Raw genomic sequence first — 19188 nt, forward strand, 5'->3', positions numbered from 1 at the left:
GGTAAAAGCCCCCTCTCTGTCAGGGCATTTAGCATTCAAACTATGTCTCGATCGGTTGCTCACACGCCTGCATGTGTGTGTGCACACACATAAACAAACAAAGATAATAATTTGGGAAACAGTCACAGCAATGAGAGATAATAAAAAAAAACATTTACTTTCTGCATGTATTTTACATATTAATAAATAAATGCGAGCAAGTTAGGGAATTTTTGATTATATGTGTACATTATACATGTTTCTGATTTCTTAAAAACCTCTTCAAATCTGGCTTTGAGTGACTGCATCAATAAAAATACACACGCTGGTCATTCCCACTGCTGTTGTTGTTGTTGTTGTTGTTGTTGTTGTTTTCTCTGACACTGGCATTGGTGTGCCCTTCAGGTGGCAGTGTGTCCAAAGGCTTGTGAACTGTGAAATGAATCATGGAGGGGTGCAGGAGGCCAGTCACTAGCCGAGCCAGCAGCAGCAGCCCAGGGAGACCCCGCAGCATGCAGCTGGGCCCTCACTAGCACCAAGTGGACCCGCTCCTCTCCTCTTCACCTGGGGCCAGGGCTGCAGAATGCTCAGTCCTGTCACCCCATACAGTAAGTCTTTATTTATTTGTACATGAGTTTACAATGCCTGTGCTTGGATTACTACCCTGTGTTCTCATGTTCTCAGTTTGGCACAATGCAACCTATATTGTGCTTTGCTCTGTACAACCTCTTCTTTCTGGCTCCTCTTTTGTCCGGGACTCATCTCCTGTGGCTCAGTAGAGGGAAGCGAGGGGCTGGGGGGGGGGTCTCTGAAGAAGTCATTTTGAGAAGACAGATATGCTAATGGCTTTAACAGCTGAGTCTCCAGGCCTTTGCATTGAGGAATTTCACAGAAAGCGTTCACTGTTTTTTTTCCCAGCCCCTCCATGTGAATATAGTGTAGTAACAATATGTTGAAACAGAGACCATGCTAGAGCTAAAAATCAACATGGTGAAGGATACACAGGGGAGATGTTCATTGGGACTGCATTCACAGCTTTTCTTGAAGAAATGGATACATGCAATGTTCTTATCCTTTTTCAACAATGATAGCACCCTCACCTTATATACCCCGTATATGAAGCTATGATGACGGAGTACCAAAACTGCTGCTGACACCTTACCACTCAGCAACATTTTGTTTCCAGCGTTATCAGATTGGAGCTATATATTTTCCACATTTGTAACAGCAGATTGAAGTAAATGGTATATATATCTCGGGCACAGTCCCTTGCTTGTATATATGTGCTGATCATAAGAGGTTATCCAGGCCGATGAATATGCTTAAACGTATTGACTGGGCTATTGATTAGGCAAGCTTTAACAGGATTACAACGCTTCCATGATTGGAATAATGCAACAGGGTTTTTTTTTTTTTTTTTTTTGGACTAGATTTGTTTCTATTCTAAAGGGCTATACAGACAGCGGAAAACAGAAACTCCCAGACAGAAGTTTGACTAACATAAGAACGTCACATTCCTCCCTCAAGAAGACTCACAGCGCCACGTTAGATTTCCTCCCACAGCATTTCGACTACACACTATACACTGGGTCGGCCTTTTATTCATTTATTTTTTAACAACCACAACTACTTTTTGTCATCTACACACACCCAAATGCAAAGAAGTAAACATACATTCACAATCACCAACACCTCATTGTGGGCTCTGTCCATAATGATGTCACATGCAGAGAGTAGTAATGAGAAGTTTTAGCCCTTTTTAGTTGCCAGTCACCAGGGTGTAACGATTATGTGAGTGAAAGCCCGATCGTTAGCACGCTGGTGTCAAGAGCTTCTCATTAGTCCTTTATAGAGGGACAAATAAACATAGCCCTCCGCCTCCACACACACACACACACACACACACACACACACACAATCACACAAGACCTCCATAGTAATCATGAAAGCTTGTTAACCAAAATGTAGCACACGTTAGTTTCTCATTAGGCGTCACACTGAAGACCTGTGCTGCCTGAGGCAAAATGACAAGGACAGAGAAAGAGCAAAGTGAAGGGCAGATGGAGCGGACGCAAGGAGGGACTGGTCAGCTGCAGCCTGATATATGAGTGGACACAATAAGCAAAGAGGGGCCAGGCCGACCTCTGCCACATGTGTGGGTGTGTGTGTGTGTGTGTGTGTGTGTGTGTGTGTGTTTGTGAGCTAAAGATGTGGGGGAGGGGGAAACAACTGACCACACAGGCTCGGACACACGTCTTTTACTGCAGCACAGAAAGAAGGAGCGAGGCTAAAGAATGTAAGACACTCTGGGGGCAAAATCAGAGTGGAAAAGAGTGAAAAATTAAATGTTACGAAAATGAAAATGAGTTTTTCTCATAGGTTAATCTTATTTGATTTGATTTGCCTGTTTTTAGTGCGAAAAAAACAATATTCTGTGAATTCTTTCGCAATTATGTTGTCACGTGACCTGTAGTCCCTTAACATGTAGGTTAGAGATATGTTAAACATGAGTCAGATATGGTACAGTAGTTCATTGGCTGACAGCAGTGTGGCCCGGTGGACTGTGCAGGCCTGGAGAAAGGGGGGAAGGGGAAAGAGGAGGGAGAGGGAGGGTTTTTCTCCTCAGCAGATCCTCCTACACACTGGCCTCATGGCTGTGTTTTTAGACTATGGTCACTGCTTACATAACAATATAACTCTCATTTACGCTGGACGGACAAAGCCGGGTTGACATGTGTACATTGTCCACCGCCACGGGAATCCCAACATGCTCCGTGGATATTCATTAAACGCCATTTCTCCTCTGACTTGTCCAGTATTGATCTGACAAGCAGTGGTGTGAATTAACTCCTAACTAATACAAATCACCCGATAATGTGCACAACAGCTGATGGGGTCATTTATCAGCACTGTAAGTAAGCATGTTGTCTGCCTGCTTTCCCCCACCCTTCCTTTAGCCTTGGAGTGGACAGTGTGTGTTGAGCGTATGGAGAGGATATGCGCTTAGTAAATAGTTCTCAGGTTAGATTCCAGGCATTCCAGCAGCCTGACTCATCCGATAGATGATCAGGAGCTCCTCTGCCTGTTGGCCAGCTGAAGCTAAACACTATGCCAAAACCCAGTGTAGTGGAGTGGCTGAGCCTGTGTGTGCACATTGCTGTGTGTATTTCTGAGTGTCTGTCCATCCTCAGGAAATGTAAGTCTTTGTTTATTGTGAGTGGAGTAAAAGCACTAACAGAGGACCTTTCAGCTCCAGAGTTTTGTTTCCACTCCCCCCAACCCCTAAATCCCAGTCCAGTCAGACCCTTCCCCCGCGCGTACTTTCATCTAATTAACCCCTAATTACTCCTACTGACCATGCAGTGGACCACAGGTCCAACCAGCCGCCACTGACGCACAATAAACATCCAGGACTTGCAAAATGTTGCTTACCTAAAACAGGTTGATGATTTTTTTGGGGTGAATATTTCAATGTCCTATCAATGATAATAACACTAGTTAAGTAATAGTTGGAGCCCAGAAGCTTGTTGAAGTGGAGGTTGTTGTGGGCTTGACATTGAGCTGGTAGAGTTACACTCAGCCCAACTTTGTATTGGATGGATCAGGCTACACACACCCTACTCCCTGCTTTACATGCTGTAAAGACACACACACACACACACACACACACACACACACACACACACACACACACACACACACACACACACACACACACACACACACACACACACACACACACACACACACACACACACACACACACACACACACACACACACACACACACACACACACAAACACACACACACACACACACGTTGCTGTTGGGTGAACCTAAAGGCCAGGACACACCGGCCCGATAATCGCCGTCCTAGAGTCGGGAGGGGTCGGGGACACAAATCTGTTTGGTGTGTGCCGTGAAATCGGTCGTAGTAGATGTCGTCGGGCTTCTTTTGAACATGTTCAATCGGCGGCGGACAGTCTTTCAGTTGGAGCAATTTGATTTGTGGAGGGCTAGCGAATCAGTAGCCCCTTTTACACAGCCAGTGAAAGCCGGGAATATGCCGGCCTTTCGGCCCTCCGCCCTGCTGTATAAATGCGACAGTTGCGGAACGAGGGAAGAAAGGTGCGAGAGATTGTTCCGGGAATTTTACCTCGGGGGGTAGTAAGATTCCCGACACAATCAGTTCCGCCTCTCTGTTTAAATGCTCCAGCTTGTTGTTGCGGAACAGGGGGGCGTTTGACGTTCCATAGTCTATGTTCTAAACATGCGACCATGTTAGCAGTTGAAGGACGTGTGTTTAACATTAACCACGGCGGCCTGATGTCCCGTAAAAATCACCAAATAAAAGGAACGGTGTATAATCTAGCTGATCATAAGGTCCGTTGCTCAATCCAAACCCCCGCGCTTCATTTTGCAGAGTGTATGAGTCTATTTCTGCCCAGGAGAAGTTGTACAATGGGAAAGCTAGGCTAGGCTAAGTAAGGGATAAAGTATAGCAAACGGGTCACTTGCTAGAAATAAAGACCGACAAGCTGAAGCAGGAGCCCGACGCGCAGCGGAGGGCTCTTGTTCAGCTTGAAGGTCGACCTAGTAACGGGGGAATAGTCTGCTCGCCCCGCTAGACTGTCTGCTTCAGCTGACTGAAGGCTCCGGCTCAGCTGTTAGCCACAGAGCTACTGTTTTGCTAACACATTCCGCCGCCGCTATTATTATCATAAGTCTGAGCGTATATCCACACTTTATTTCTGTCTACAGTAACGTGACTTCACACACTGTGTGTATGTGTATGTTTATGTCTGATTGGCAGATCTCTGCCCTCACAAAGAGACTCGCTCACAACCAACCTGTCACACACACACACACACACACACACACACACACACACACACAAACACACACACACAGAGGTGAAGCGGTCGGATTGATTTAGTCAGTTTGGTTAACTGTCCCAGTGATGTTGGACTCAGCGCGTAGCGAGATCAACTGGCACATCGTGGGGACAGTAAAATACGGCCCTCTTACTGCAAACTCCAGCACTTCTGCTCTCAATTCACCGGCCAGTGTTGTTGTAAAGCAGCTGACCGGCGCGGCGCTAAATGTTTACGTCACACCTGACACTGTTTACAAGCACCTCTTTCATTCCGGAGCGCTGTGTAAAAGGGGCTACTGATGCGCCAGCAGGCCGGCGTTGCTTGGTTCTGTGTAAATAACACAGAAGCAAGCAAAGCCGGCCTTTTGGAGTGATGTTGTTCCGTCAATATGCCGCAATCTCTGTGTAAAAGGGGCTATTGAAGCCCGGAAGTGAGGCGGGTAGCACAAACAGCTAACAACAGTTAGCCATCCAGGGTTCAACATAACTTTTTTTTCCTACTGGCCCGCCGGGCCAGTGGATCCGAGTTTTACTGGCCCCTTGTATATTTTCACTGGCCCTGCACACACTTTTTTTTTTCTTCATAATTTAGTGTCAATAATTATAATACCTGTATTAGAAAAATAAAGAAAGATAACCAGATCTAAAGGGAATATCTATTCTGTAACAGTATAGATATTCCCTTTAGATTTGGTTATTTTTCTTTCAGTTAATTATATGAAATGTTGATATTTATCATACACATAATATAAAACCAGGCAAACATATTGAATTAGAAGCCTACAACTAAAAGTATGTTGAAAGAGTCGGCCAGTATTTTAAAGTCCAGTAGTTTGATGGTTGTTTTTATTCTTGAATTTGGGCAGTTTAATGAATAGTTCACTTGCAGAAGTCATGATCAAACATAAAAAAAAAATAAGAGATGAAGGTCTGATCATTCTTTGTGTTGTGGTAGGCTGTTTTTATTACTTTCTCTATATGCATTAGGGATGTGAATGTGTCGACCGAATGACCGGTTTTCCACTTGCGCTCAAGTTGACTTTAAAAATAGAATAGAAATCCGAAAATCAGTGGGTTATGCCGTTTTTTTAATGGGAGATTTCACCGTGTATGTGAGTTCACGTCTGGTCGTGAGCGCGCTGCAGGAGTGTCACTTCTCCATGAAGTGTCAGCTTCACATAAGAGTCCGGTGTGGGACCATTTTTTCAAACTATTGATAAAAAACAATGCAGTGCAAAATATGCAGCACAAGTTAAACGCTCGTCTAAGACTATGACGTTAAATCACCTTAGAAACACACAATGCCTTCGTCCGATCACAGCAGCGTTTCACCGTGTGATCTCGCCAGCGAGTGAGCCGCCGCGCAGATGAACTGTGGTTTGTGGCTAAAATAATAACCGGGGATATTCTCCCCGTTAGCGATTTCAATGGGAAAGACTTCCGCGATCTGATTGAATGTCTCGAGCCTGAAAACACAGTGCCAAACTGCGCGACTATACTGTACAGTGAGCGGAGTCCCTCCGTTCGTTTCTGTCTACAACCGACACAATCACCGGAGACGCATTCACAGCGTTTAAATAACGCCTCTCATTTGTATTACCATTGGGGCTTGGATGAAAATACTGTAACATTACGGCGGCAGATAAAGGAAAAGCGCAGTTATCATTTTCTGCACCTCAACCTCTGCTGTGGGAAGAAAGAAAGGGGGCAAAGCAAGTCGATTGATTTGTCGACTCGCAGGCGGACAGTAGGCAGCTCTGCCAACGGAGCGAGAGTGCACCCGCTTGTTGCCCCGCCTGTCAAAACACCCACGCATCGGTGTCCACTGGCCTTTCATTCAAAAATATATTTTATATTAGGTTTATTATATTGAGTCTTAAATAAACACTGCTTTCATTCCGACTCTCAACGCGCATTTCAATGAACCATGATGTAGTCTACAAAAAGATACTGAACTGTGATTGGCCAGTCACTGGCCCGGGCGGGACAGTGACTGGCCAATCAACTTGCCCTGCATATGATTTTACTGGCCCCGGGCCATCGGGCTATACGTTATGTCGAACCCTGGCCATCGTTTTAATGTGTTTGTTTGTTTCGTTCAGCGAGTACTCACATGCATAAACCCTTGTTGACTGCTCGACACCATGCTCGACACTCTCTGCTAAAAATTGTGCTCTTTATGGTCCATAAATATAAATACGTATATCTATGTGTATGGTCTAGACTAGAGAGCCGTCCCATCATTTCCGGCTTCCGTATTTTTTCGGGCCACAATACAGATTAGCGCCGCCTGCTGTTATGGAGACATTACGTCCCGCGCAAGCGCAGAGCGTACGGAAAGGCAACAGTCGGTTTGGTGTGTTCTTTGCACTTTTTTGTCCGCGACGGGAAGACTGGAGCTCCCTGGATCGGCAGTCGCGATTTTCGGGTAGTCGGATTGGTGTGTCCTGGCCTTAAGGGCTATGTAGCATATATGTAGGTCTTGATGTGGAGAGAAGCAGAAAGGGTTTACTACAATGCTGTCATTTTACCTCACTTCCTGCTCAGGGATAGATCAAATGAGACTCACTTGGGATTCCTGGGACAATTAATTAAATACACATGCACATGCACTTCCATAGGATTCTACTTCTGCTTACATGCACCTCCCCTAATATGACATGCAGCATTGGTCTGCTTCGGTGGTTTGTATGGCATTTCCTTCCAACCATGCACTGCCTCTTGCCAGAGCATGTAGCATGTTCAGGGCTCTGTAATCTTGTTCTTCTGAATAATGTCACACAAATTAGTTATTTTTCATCCAGCAAAGCCATTTGAAGCATACACTTTCTTTTCACCAACATTGTCATTGGTCTATGTGAATGTGAGAGTACTTGGACATCAATACTTTTGGCTTGATACTTAACATAAAATATTGATATTGTTATAATAGCCTATCACAATGCCATACCGCTAACTGTATTTTAATAATACATGTTCCTACAGCTATTCTATTATAACACAATATGTATTAATCAAACTTCACTCACAACTTACAGTATCTATAGGATACTGGGTAGACAAGAGTAGTGGCAGATTTTATGTTATCACCAAAGTGCGAGCACAACTTGCTAGCTAGGTGTTATAGTCCCGAGAGGTTTGAATGATTAGGCCAAATTCAAACCAGTGTTATAACTGTGTCAAAAAAAGCACAGCATTCTAATTCATTTCAATGAGAAGGAACCCACCGCAATGGGCTCCGGCAAGAAAAGTTACAAATAACTCTTTATTATATCTATTTAATTAGGTTGCATCTGTTAAGATAGTCCTCTAAGTTCAGGGCCTTACAGGAACAGCGTCACCATAATGGTACAAAATGTTTTAGATTTTTTTGAAACATATTGCCGCTAAGGAAAACAGTTGATGGATGTCAAAGGTTTTTGCAGCCACCTTTCAAGCTTAGGGATTGAATGTTTGATAACTCAAAAGATGCATTTTGAGTGGTCCCTCTCTTTAAGCCAGGCTGGTCCCTCAGCACGAAATGGCTCCATCTTTGGTGAACATACTGTAGTAACAATAATTTTGGAAATAAAGTGTGACTGTATATTTGCCAACAGGTGCTCAATTTTAATATTTTCAAATTACAGCCATAAACATACACATGTAAATATGAGACTCGCACACCACCACCTCATGCTCCCACCACTATCAAAGCAGAGATGCAAACCCCCTTCATTCTCCTGATGTACAATTAAACTGCTGCAGGACAAAGACGAAACACTGGTGCTGGTCAACAGTATGATAATCACAATGATTAAGGAAAGCTGTTATAGTACCAAGCTGGCTTAGTACTCATCTTTGTCTCTGAGTAAGCCAAGCATGGCCAAGAATGGAGGCGTGTTTCCAAGCCCCGAGCCCAACATGGAGTGCTAGATTAGGGTTCCCTCACTCATCTCTCCTAATACCCAAAAACCCTGCCACCGTATAAGATAAGAGTAAGAGGTTTTAATCTGTTGCAGGGAATGAACAATTCCTGGCAAACGTGGCAGTAGTATCTTACTTTTTATCTCATAAAAATGACTCCTTGCATGAGTTTACTTTACGAAGACATTATAGTTTTACGCTTGGACCTAGGTGTTTAAAAAAAAATATGATAGAAATATTCAATACTAATTATTACATGTAGAGTCAATATGTTTAGTAACCTAAAACCAGTCCCTGTAAGTGTAAACAAATCCCCCTCGCTGAAACGGCATAGTCCACCTTTAAGCAGTCTTAGTAAGAGACTAAAAATAAATTCTGCAATTAGGAATATCATTTAAAGATAACTGAATGAATAACAACAATGTTGACTTAAGAATTAAAGTAACACATTGTATAGTTTTCAACTTTTTACACATCTCAGTTATTTACCTGTCAGTGCTTTTATTAGGACTTACATACATATCTATACATATACCTATTACCTACATATTATTAAGTATATAATCTACTGCATTGTATCTGGTGTTATGATAGTTTGACCCAAGAAGGATTATAATTACTATACTGTGGTTATATATTTGCAACTGTTATGTCTAAATAATGTCCATAAGTAAACTATCAAGTAAGACATTCATGCTGTGACATCAAGTTGATACAGTAAAGGCTTTATCTTAGTTACACGCTTCCCGCACAGATAAGGAGTAAGCTCACCATTGGTAAAGCTTCTTTAATTTTTGTGGCTGTCAGATCGTCACCAATCACTGACACTTCCATAAACCCTATGTGTTCTAATCCTTCATTAGCCTGGTTTCTACAGTTGGGTCCTAAACCCTCCAGTTCACTCGCCAATCTTCTCATAATATGTCTTGGATGAACAGACTGAGTATCAGACTGATGACCACATGTGTTTGTATTGTGCACACCCTCCCTTGGTATGTCTGTGGCATGGAAAGATTGGGAGCTGTTGGGCACAGGGGTACAGTATAATTACGTAAGTACAGGGCAACAACACTTAACATATAAAGAAAACATGAGGGGATAAACACTCCCTCTGAAGACGCCATGATGGCCTCACCCTTGAAGACATTTAGTTTATTCTTTGGGGTTTTTTCAGAAGGACTTTCTGGGGCTTTGATATTGACATGCTTTACTGACCCTTTGACTCTGTAATGAGACATTTTAATAACATTGGATTCAAAGTAGGCACTGTGGTTAGGGGGCTCGGGGGCCTAACTCCTATCCCCTGGATTACCCTAGGCCTGTTCTCATTCCTAAATTATTTTATTCAGTTATTTACTGTGAAATGCAATGAATAAACAGGCAGGGTTACTGGTACATGATATACAGTAAATGTGATGTTAACCTTATACCCCGAAAAACCTGTGTTGACCCGCGCCCGATCCGGCTTATATGCTCGATGGGAATGGTTACACCCTGCATTTAGATCCAGGTCAATTGACCCTACAGTAGATACGGTTGTTTCGCACCTCAGCTCGACTCCGCTCTGCTTTCGGTGGAAGCATGAGATCCGGATGAACACGCTCATTTCTGATGTATCACGCCATGTGTTAAAGCTGGGGTATATGATTTCTGATTGGTCAATGTTAACATGAGCTGTACACTTTGACCAATCAGAGCGAGGCTCAGATTCTTTGTTCTTATTGGCGGTTGGGACTGTCCATTCACTTTGGCAGATGTTGTTGGTGTGTAGAGCGTGTCAGGGAGGGACCACAGGGGAGGGACCAAAGAGAACAAGTGGAGCGGTTGAGGTATTTGGATTTTAATCTCTATCCAAACTGCCATTTTCTCCCCAAATCATATACCCCAGCTTTAAGTAACAATAGCCTATTTATTTAAGAAATAATAACTGCTCGACCACCAAAAAGAAAAAGTATAAGCCACAAAAAGACAAAGCAAATATACACTGTCCGGCCCCAACAAAAGTCACCAACTGAATTTTACTAAGCAAATGGTAAGAGGCAGTCCAAAACTGCAGTGATTAAAGCGGCTACGAGTAACATTTAAATATCTTTTAAAAAGCCTCATGTTTCCTCTGATAATCATAAATTACCTTTAACAGCAAACGAGACCATCAGTGCAAAGAAAGACGTTTTTAAATAGTTTTTATTACTGCTTTTGGTCTGGTCGCACACCCAGTCCGATTTTCGGTTCGCTCGCGCAGGCTCTATGGTCACATATCCGTATTGGTCGCAGATTTCAGTGTGGAGCAGCAACGTGATTTGAGAAGCCTATCCCTCCAGGTGAGGGAAGGGGAGCGGGAGCCTTGTTTGAGACAGTTATTTGTCGTCATAATGACTGATAACGGGGCTGAACCATCAAAGAAAAAATGCAATGAAGAAAAGCTAAAAGGGAGAGTGATATAGGCTACGGGCGGGACCAGGGCGTTGCCAAGCAACGTGTATACAATTTCACGAGAGCGAAACTAGACTGCAGTGTTTACTCCTAAATGAATGAGCGGTTGGTACTAACACAAAGTTTGCTTTGCTTCACCATCATCAGATAACCATTATCTGAAATAGTCATTATTTACAACAACATAAACACATTACCTCATCGTGATCCATAATAACTGCCGTCTCTCGTTCATTCGCTTTCTGTGAGGAGTCGGACACGTAATCTTTCAGCTCCGTGAGAGAGAGAGTAGTCATTGCAATCAGGTGTGTGTGGCAGTGACTGGCATTAGTTGATGCAGTGTCAAAACCACTCTCACGGAGCCGAAAAGAGTCCTCACACTTTCAACACACGGACATGCACTATATTGCTCCCTTCTCAGTTCACACTCACGCCCCTGGCACGCGCTAGGAAACAGCTTTGCGACAGCAGGCGTCGTAAAAATACTACCGCTTTTGTCCAAAGGGGACGCCAACGTGCCATGTTACTCGTAGTGGCTTTAATATGTTTCACTTTGCAACAAGTTATTTAATCGTAACTGATGCAGTGAATAACTTCTTATTTCTTAAACCACCACGTCAAAGGACATTATGCTGTGGTCTTGGAAAAGATGCTAGGTTTCAGAAGGGTGAAATTATTAGCCTGCACCAAGCAAGAAAACAACTAAAAAATTTGGGTAAAGATCTGTCCAACACATTATTAAAACCTGGATAGATAGTGGAGAACCATCCATCATCTTTGAAGAAGAAATGTGGTTGGAAATGCTTCAATTAGAACTAAGGAGCATAAACATTGGACTCTGGAACAATGGGAAAGGGTTGTGTGGTCTGTTGAGACCAGATTGACCCTGTTCCAGAGTGATGGGCACATCAGGGTAAGAATAGAGGTGGATGAAGTGATGCACCCACCCATCATACCTAGTGCCTATTGTACACGACTATGGGGGCAGTGTACAGTATGATCTTTGGTTGTTTCAGTTGGGCAGTTCTAGGTTCAGCAACCCTATGTGCCAAAAAAAGCTTTTCAAAATGTGCTGCAGCGAATGGGTGCCGTAATCAAAGCTTAAAGAGGGTCCATCAAAATATTTGAGTGTGTGACCTTTTTTTGTCCGGGCAGTCTATATAAATAATAATATATTAAAACATTTTCTCTCTCTCTCTCTCTCTCTCTCTCTCTCTCTCTCTCTCTCTCTCTCTCTCTCTCTCTCTCTCTCTCTCTCTCTCTCTCTCTCTCTCTCTCTCTCTCTCTCTCTCTCTCTCTCTCTCTCTCTCTCTCTCTCTGTATTCACTTCACTGCCTGAGATCAGAGCGGGGTCTGGTGGTGTTTGGAAAATGGACAATCCTCTATTTTAAGCAGGGTCGATCCGCAGGGTCGATCCGCATTCAAAAACTTGCGTCGACCTGCTAATTTAGGTGGGAAAAGGGTATTAGTGTGTACTAGACCATGTATCCTGCATATTTATTCCTAGGTATAAACGGGTGTTGGTGGGATGCCTTTTTCGACCCTGTGGCAATACGTATGTAGTGCTTTGGAATGGTAACTCCCCATGAGTTGATTGACACTTATAACACAGGTTTTTTGTAAACCATTTAAGTATTAATTGGTCATAAGTCTTCTTAACCATGAACACCTTTATGGGTACCATGTCAGAATCCCCAGGAGAATAGGGTTTTTCTCAGATGAAGGGTGGAGCTTGTGATGGTTCAAAGCGCTGCGATCCCTGGATTGGATGAGTGGGATTATTTGGCTGAAGGTTCATTTAATTTAGGGATCAACATGTGGATTGTAAGAGGCCCATCTGATAGTCCAAGTGGACATGTGAGAGCAGGCATAATCCAGATTCAGAGCAGACGTTATAGTGACTGTGTGTGAGATAATGAATGAACAACACCTACCTCCACTACTTTTATTTTGTGCCTTTTTTTTCTCCTAAGGAAATCTTTAATGACAACATCAGCTGACACATACAACACCTAGATGAACAGGGGCTTGAATGGAGCAGAGACAATTTATTAATTGATAACCTGATTAGTCGATAGACAGAAAATTAATTAGCAATTGTTTTGATTAGTTGTTTGTCATTTTTCAAAATACCAAACATTGTCTGGTTCCAGCTTTTCCACCATAAAATTCTCTGTAATTTGCATATATTTTAGTTTCAGTCTGTTGGAAAGGGGTAATTGGTAGATGTTGTAGATGTTTTAGGTCAAACTGAAAATAGAGATATAATTATTATGGTGCAAATATAGTCAGCATATTAAAAAATAAATGTTCATAAAATAATGACATAAGAATTTTTTTGTCTATCCTTGTTGGTGAAACCAATGCAGTGGCTTCTTTCTGTGTCCAGTGCTGTTGTAGGGAAGCCCCTCTGGCCCAGGCCTGGGGTCAGGACAGTTTAATAATACTCTGCAATGCCTGGAATGTCAGACTAATGCCTGTTGAAAAAGACAAGGTCTGCAAAAGCTAATCAAAGCCCACAAGCACTAAACCAGTGGATTACTCTGTTTTGTGTAAATGTGCATGTATAATCACACATGGCACTTGAAAATAAGACTTTTTTGACTGCCCAATAAATCGGTACACTTGTATTAGTGTTAATAGATGTTAAGAGATGTACTGGTGAGGTCCTGATACTGCTGTACACACTGACCCCCCCCCTCCCCCCCCCCCGCCCCCAAACCTCCCCTGTCCAGCAGACCCCTGAGGTTTGGGCCGAATTAGATCACACGCTCTGTGGGGGTGGCTTTGTGGGCCGAGAGAGTCACAGAGAGACAACAATGGCCCCAATGTGTGAGACGCAGTGCGCAGGCTGATAGAGGCTTATCGCCGTGGAGACCAGGCTGGGGGCTATGTTGCCAGCTTCACATAAAGATTACAACAGTTGTCCCCTGCCTAGATGAGACCGTGTAGGAGAGCATGGGCTAAGCATTGACATGATTCTGGAAAAGGGTCAGCTTGCCGAGGCGATTATGAGGGCAGATATCCATGACTTAGCTTGCATGTGAGTCTTGGAAGTCATAACCTTTATCTGGCCAAGAAAAAATGCTTCAAAAATTAACTTCTTATTTAAAACATTGGATTTCAATGTTTCATGACTATGTTGACTAATTCTGCTTTGGTCTTGTCTCTTTCAGGTCTGTTCAAGATGCACTGGTCTCCGGATCACGCCGCCCCCTTGTCTCAGTGGCCTGAGCAGCACCTAGATGTCACCTCTACCACCTCACCGCCATCTGCCCACAAACATGACCCCTACTCTACAGCTGCTCGCCGCGGCTATGCCCCTTCAGGTTACCCATGGGCCAGTGATGACATATCAGCCCTTACAGCTTCATCCCTGCTGAAACGCTACGCTGAGAAGTACTCCGGCTTGGAGCTGTCCTATGAACGCCCTGCTAATGGGGCCTACCCAGAGCCTGGAACTTTCCTGAAAACTGAGCCTGAGCCCTGGGCTCTGGTTCAGGGCATGGAGTGTTACCCTGGACTGGAGGCATTAACTGGCGCCAAAGTGGGCTCCGCATCTGTCGGCATCCCAGCCACAGGAAGTGTGACAGTAGTGAGCAGTAACTTGGCCTCTGAGCCAGTCTACACTGGTCCTGGCTCCTGTAATGCCCCGTCATCTCAGGAATACCCTCCTGCCTACAACAGCACCTACCTGTCCTCAGGATACTGCACTCAGCCCAGCGCAGCACTTCCCCCTGCTCCTCTACACTCGTTACAGGCTGCACCCACTCTAGTGCCCAGCTACAGCGCCAGCACTCCTGTCTACAACTACCCTCCAGGGTGCTACCCCCAAGCCAGCCTGTCCTCTGCATATAGCCACCCCAGTGCCTCATACCTGCCCTCTGGGATAAGTGCCCCCACTCCTTTGGCCCCGAGGCCCACCATGATGGGGGGCAGTTACAGCTACCCATCTCACAGCCTTGGAGGGAGCTCCGAGGCAGGGCTGCCACTGAAACGCAAGGCCTTTGAGATGGCAGAGGAAGGACAGGAGGGAGCAGAGGTGGAGGGATCGCGCTACAGAAAGTATGGCAACGGCAATGGAAATAGCAAAGGCCACGCCAACGGGAATGGCAATGGCTACGATATGAGCGGCTCTGCCCCAGACCCACAGGGTTACAAACCTGGAAAGCCTCTGATGTCACCCCCGTATGGCGGGGCAAGGGACTACAGCCCACCATCAGGCCTGGCAGGAGAGAATGTGTCAGGAGAGCACAACTTTCCTCAGCAACAGAGAATGTCTATGAAGATACCTGCATCGCACACACGATCTGAGGACCCCAGTGGAGGGCGCTGACAACCTGGATTGGCATTAGAGAGGAATCTCTCGCTCTTTAAAACCAACCAGGATTCTTAATCCAGACAGACTGGAGGAAATAAAATGGGATTCGTCGATGATAGGTATAATTTCATTCGCGGACACAAGAGAGCACAAGGTATTTCTTGTGGATCTTTTTTTTCAATATTCATGTTTTTCCAAAGATTCACAGGAGCATTTTGCCCTGTAAGGTTGAGGTAAGTCTTAGGTGTGAGGTTAAAGCATTATCTACATTGACAGCGTTAAGACAGTCTAAATGTTTGAGTGTCTGTTTCTCTCAGGATCCTATTTATTTTCCTTTCTGTTACTGCGGCAGCAGCACTGCAACGTTGCTGTTTGAGAAGTTGGTGTAATTATTTGTGGACATTATGTATGTAAAAGGCCTTTGACTGCAATATGTTCTACCACACCACAAAAATCATTACTGACCAAAGAGTAAGGAGAGCAATAACTCATATGGTGAGATTGCCATACTACTTCAGCACAATCACTGCTACTTTACACAGCTGACACCAAGGCTTGGTGCGTCACTTGGCCTTTATGAAATGAATGTTTCCATGCTCATCCCACGCTTTCTCCTTCCTTTACCCATTCTCTGTTTAACAAATCCCCTTATTTTCATTTTTCTTCATCTTGTTCTTTCATGGTGTGTCCTGCTTCTTGTTCTCAACCATTGTCATTACTGAACAACCTTGTGTTTGTCCAGTTTACACATACCAAGCTGCTTAACAAAAGAGTTCATAGTATACATGAAGCCGCCCTTTAAATTGTTTTTATGTAAAGAAAGAGTGGGGAAATAATTAAGATTGTATGTTCATATAAAAATGTATTTAGCATTCAATGGCAGTATACAAGTGGATCATGCAGATCATCTTTTAAGTGTGTTGTTTACCTGCAGGTTTCTGGCATTTATTCAATATGAATAAAGTAATGCTTGGTCTAGCTCATGCCTTGACTTTAATTGTCAAAATATTGCAAGAAATAAGGAATATACAAATCCACAAAAATAACCCAAAAAAAAAACAGACAAACAACCATGCTTAAGTCTGGACAATACTTACGTATATTAACTCAGAGTTTTGGGTGCACAGCCCAAACACGGGACACATGCAGGTTGCGTGGAAGATTCAGCCTCTGACGATTTTTGCTAACATTAAGTTCTTTATGAAGATCTATCTGCTTGTTTGCTAGGATTTACTTTTTTTTATATGCATTCTCTTTTCTTTTGCCTCACAAAAGGCTGATTTATAGTCGTGTTATTGAATACTCAGGAAGAATATTGTTACCTCAGAATGATAAACGAAGAATGTATGTTATTATCACCTTGGGGTGTTTGTAGGGGAGCTTTATGGAGCGAGATGAAAACAGAGCCACAGCTTTTATTAAGAGCAAAAATTACTCGGAACTCAAATGATCTTACTAGGCTTCCAAAACTAACAATGGAATACACACACACACACACACACACACACACACACGCATGCATGCAAACACACACACACACACACACACACACACACACACACACACACACACACACACACGCTGCTTCTTTGCTCTGGGAAAAAGAAACTTGAGGTTTTTTTTACTAAGGCCTGAAATGTTGAATGTAATTCAGATATTTTTTTTAAAAGGACAATAAATGCCATAATGTACAACAATGATGTTTTTAGATATATGAAACATATTTTCTTCATGTATAGATCTATGGTATAGATGTAATTCTCTTATAGCTTTTGGTGAAGAAATGAATGACGTTAAGTGTTAGTGTAGTTAGTGGGGAAACGGTTTTGTGGACAAACTGTCAAAAACAAAGCACTCCTGATGAACAACTTTTGACATATCAACACATACACATGTGACAGTAAATGGTCTATATTAGGTATGTTTATTAAATGTCTTAATAAAGTGTCCAGTTTCCACTTCCCATATCAGTATTTTAAAACGGTTAAAACCAGTTAATCAGCTTGATTTTAGCTTTAACGTGAATTAACATAATGAACAATGAAGAAGTATTAACCAAGTATGTGCACTGTCAAAATATATGTACAATTATAAATCAGAACCCTGCTTTGCTCACTTAGTTGCAGCTTTCTTGCTCCACTATGCCATCCCTTCATAAGTTGTGCCATACTATTATTCTTTTGCTAAATTAGCCCCTTTGTTAAATAAAGAACAAGAAGAAACTCTTGCCTGAAAGCATGCCCAGAAAGTGATTCCCCTCTATTAGTTAGATCTAGTCTGAAATGCAGCTTCAAATTTAGTCTGACATTGAATGAAGTATTGTACTGCCTATTTTGGAAATATAAGCACATTCATAAAATGTAACAAAGTCAGAACGGGGTTGAGTGTGGAAAAGTTTCCCTCGTCACACAAATATTTAGTCTCCAAATATCCTGATTGAAAAAAATACAGATTTAAAAAAGGTTTTAAGCAAAAAAATAATGTTTTTCTTACCACTAAGATATTAAAAGTATTTAAGCGCTTAGCTACAACAACTGAAAGCTCTTCAATGCCACACAAAGAATGTGCTCTAAATTGACCTACACATTGCAACAAACAAGAGGATTTGCTGTTCATTGGTGTTACTCTGATTCATTTAAGTGGAGTGCAATTTGTCCAGCAGATGGGAAAAACGGCATTTCAGTGTTATCTCTATAATTCAGTTGTACTTTTGTTGTATGTTTTACATTCTCTGTAACCATTTCTACCTCATTTTGAAGACATTGTACATGGAAATATTTCATTCATGTAATTTCCCATGCCAGTTTAAGGAGCAATGTTTCTATGTTTTGACCTGTTAAAGTCTACCTCACTATAGACTGTTGTGTTATGGAAATGAAGATATACACACAAAAAAATGCTTGACTTTGTCTTTTTTTGTCTGTGAAATTCAAAAATGTTTGAGTGTCCTTATCGTTCACTAAAATATACTGTGACAGGAATCTAACATTGTTCCACTTGTGACGTTTTTACTTAGACTAAATCCACCTTAACGCCCATATAGCATAACTACTACTACTGAAGTAACTACAATGAAGTGAATTTCAACCCAGATGAACTGCTGCTGCTTTAATGGAGAAATTATATTGAGGAAATTCTTCTGAAAAGGCACACACTATTTTTAAACCAAGCAAAGTAAACTTATTAAACGTTTCTATTCCCCCGTAATTTGTACCACATATACAAGTCCTTAACGTCAAACCTCCGAAAAATTATTATGAAATAATGGACCTGTTAAATTAAATGTAAGCAAAATCTACCAAAACGTAAACTTTTGATTTGAAACTGGTATTTCTTTATTTATTTTTTTGGGCGCCCTTAGCTCAGTTGGTAGCCCCCCCCTCCCCCCCGGGCCGGGCCGGGCCCAGCAGCAGACCCGGGTTCGATTCCCGCCCGCGGTCGTTCTCTGCATGTCACTCCCCTCTCTGCCCCATTTCACCTCTACCTCTCTGCACTATCAATAAAGCATAAAAATGCCCAAAGAATATCTAAAAAAAAAGAAAAAAAGAAACTGGTATTTTTATCCCAAGTTGTAAAACAGATACGGAAGCACAGGGGTCATTTGAAGACCCCATAAGAAGCTCAAGAGGGCATAGCATAAAAGGACAGGAAGAGTTGAGGAGATCCTGACCCTCT

General features: G+C 42.8%; 1 protein-coding gene across 1 annotated transcript; it reads left to right on the forward strand.

The window, feature by feature from the left end:
- Nucleotides 1–562: 562 nt before the first annotated feature.
- Nucleotides 563–15528, forward strand: LOC307249784 (fidgetin-like protein 2; the record flags this gene model as incomplete). The annotated part of the gene is made up of 2 exons (XM_080026636.1): nt 563–587; nt 14369–15528. 2 exons carry the CDS (start codon nt 563–565, stop codon nt 15526–15528), a joined length of 1185 nt encoding a protein of 394 aa, XP_079882762.1.
- Nucleotides 15529–19188: the final 3660 nt, after the last annotated feature.

Source organism: Ammodytes marinus (genome assembly GCF_949987685.1).
Source record: "Ammodytes marinus genome assembly, chromosome: 4".
Taxonomy (NCBI): domain Eukaryota; kingdom Metazoa; phylum Chordata; class Actinopteri; order Uranoscopiformes; family Ammodytidae; genus Ammodytes; species Ammodytes marinus.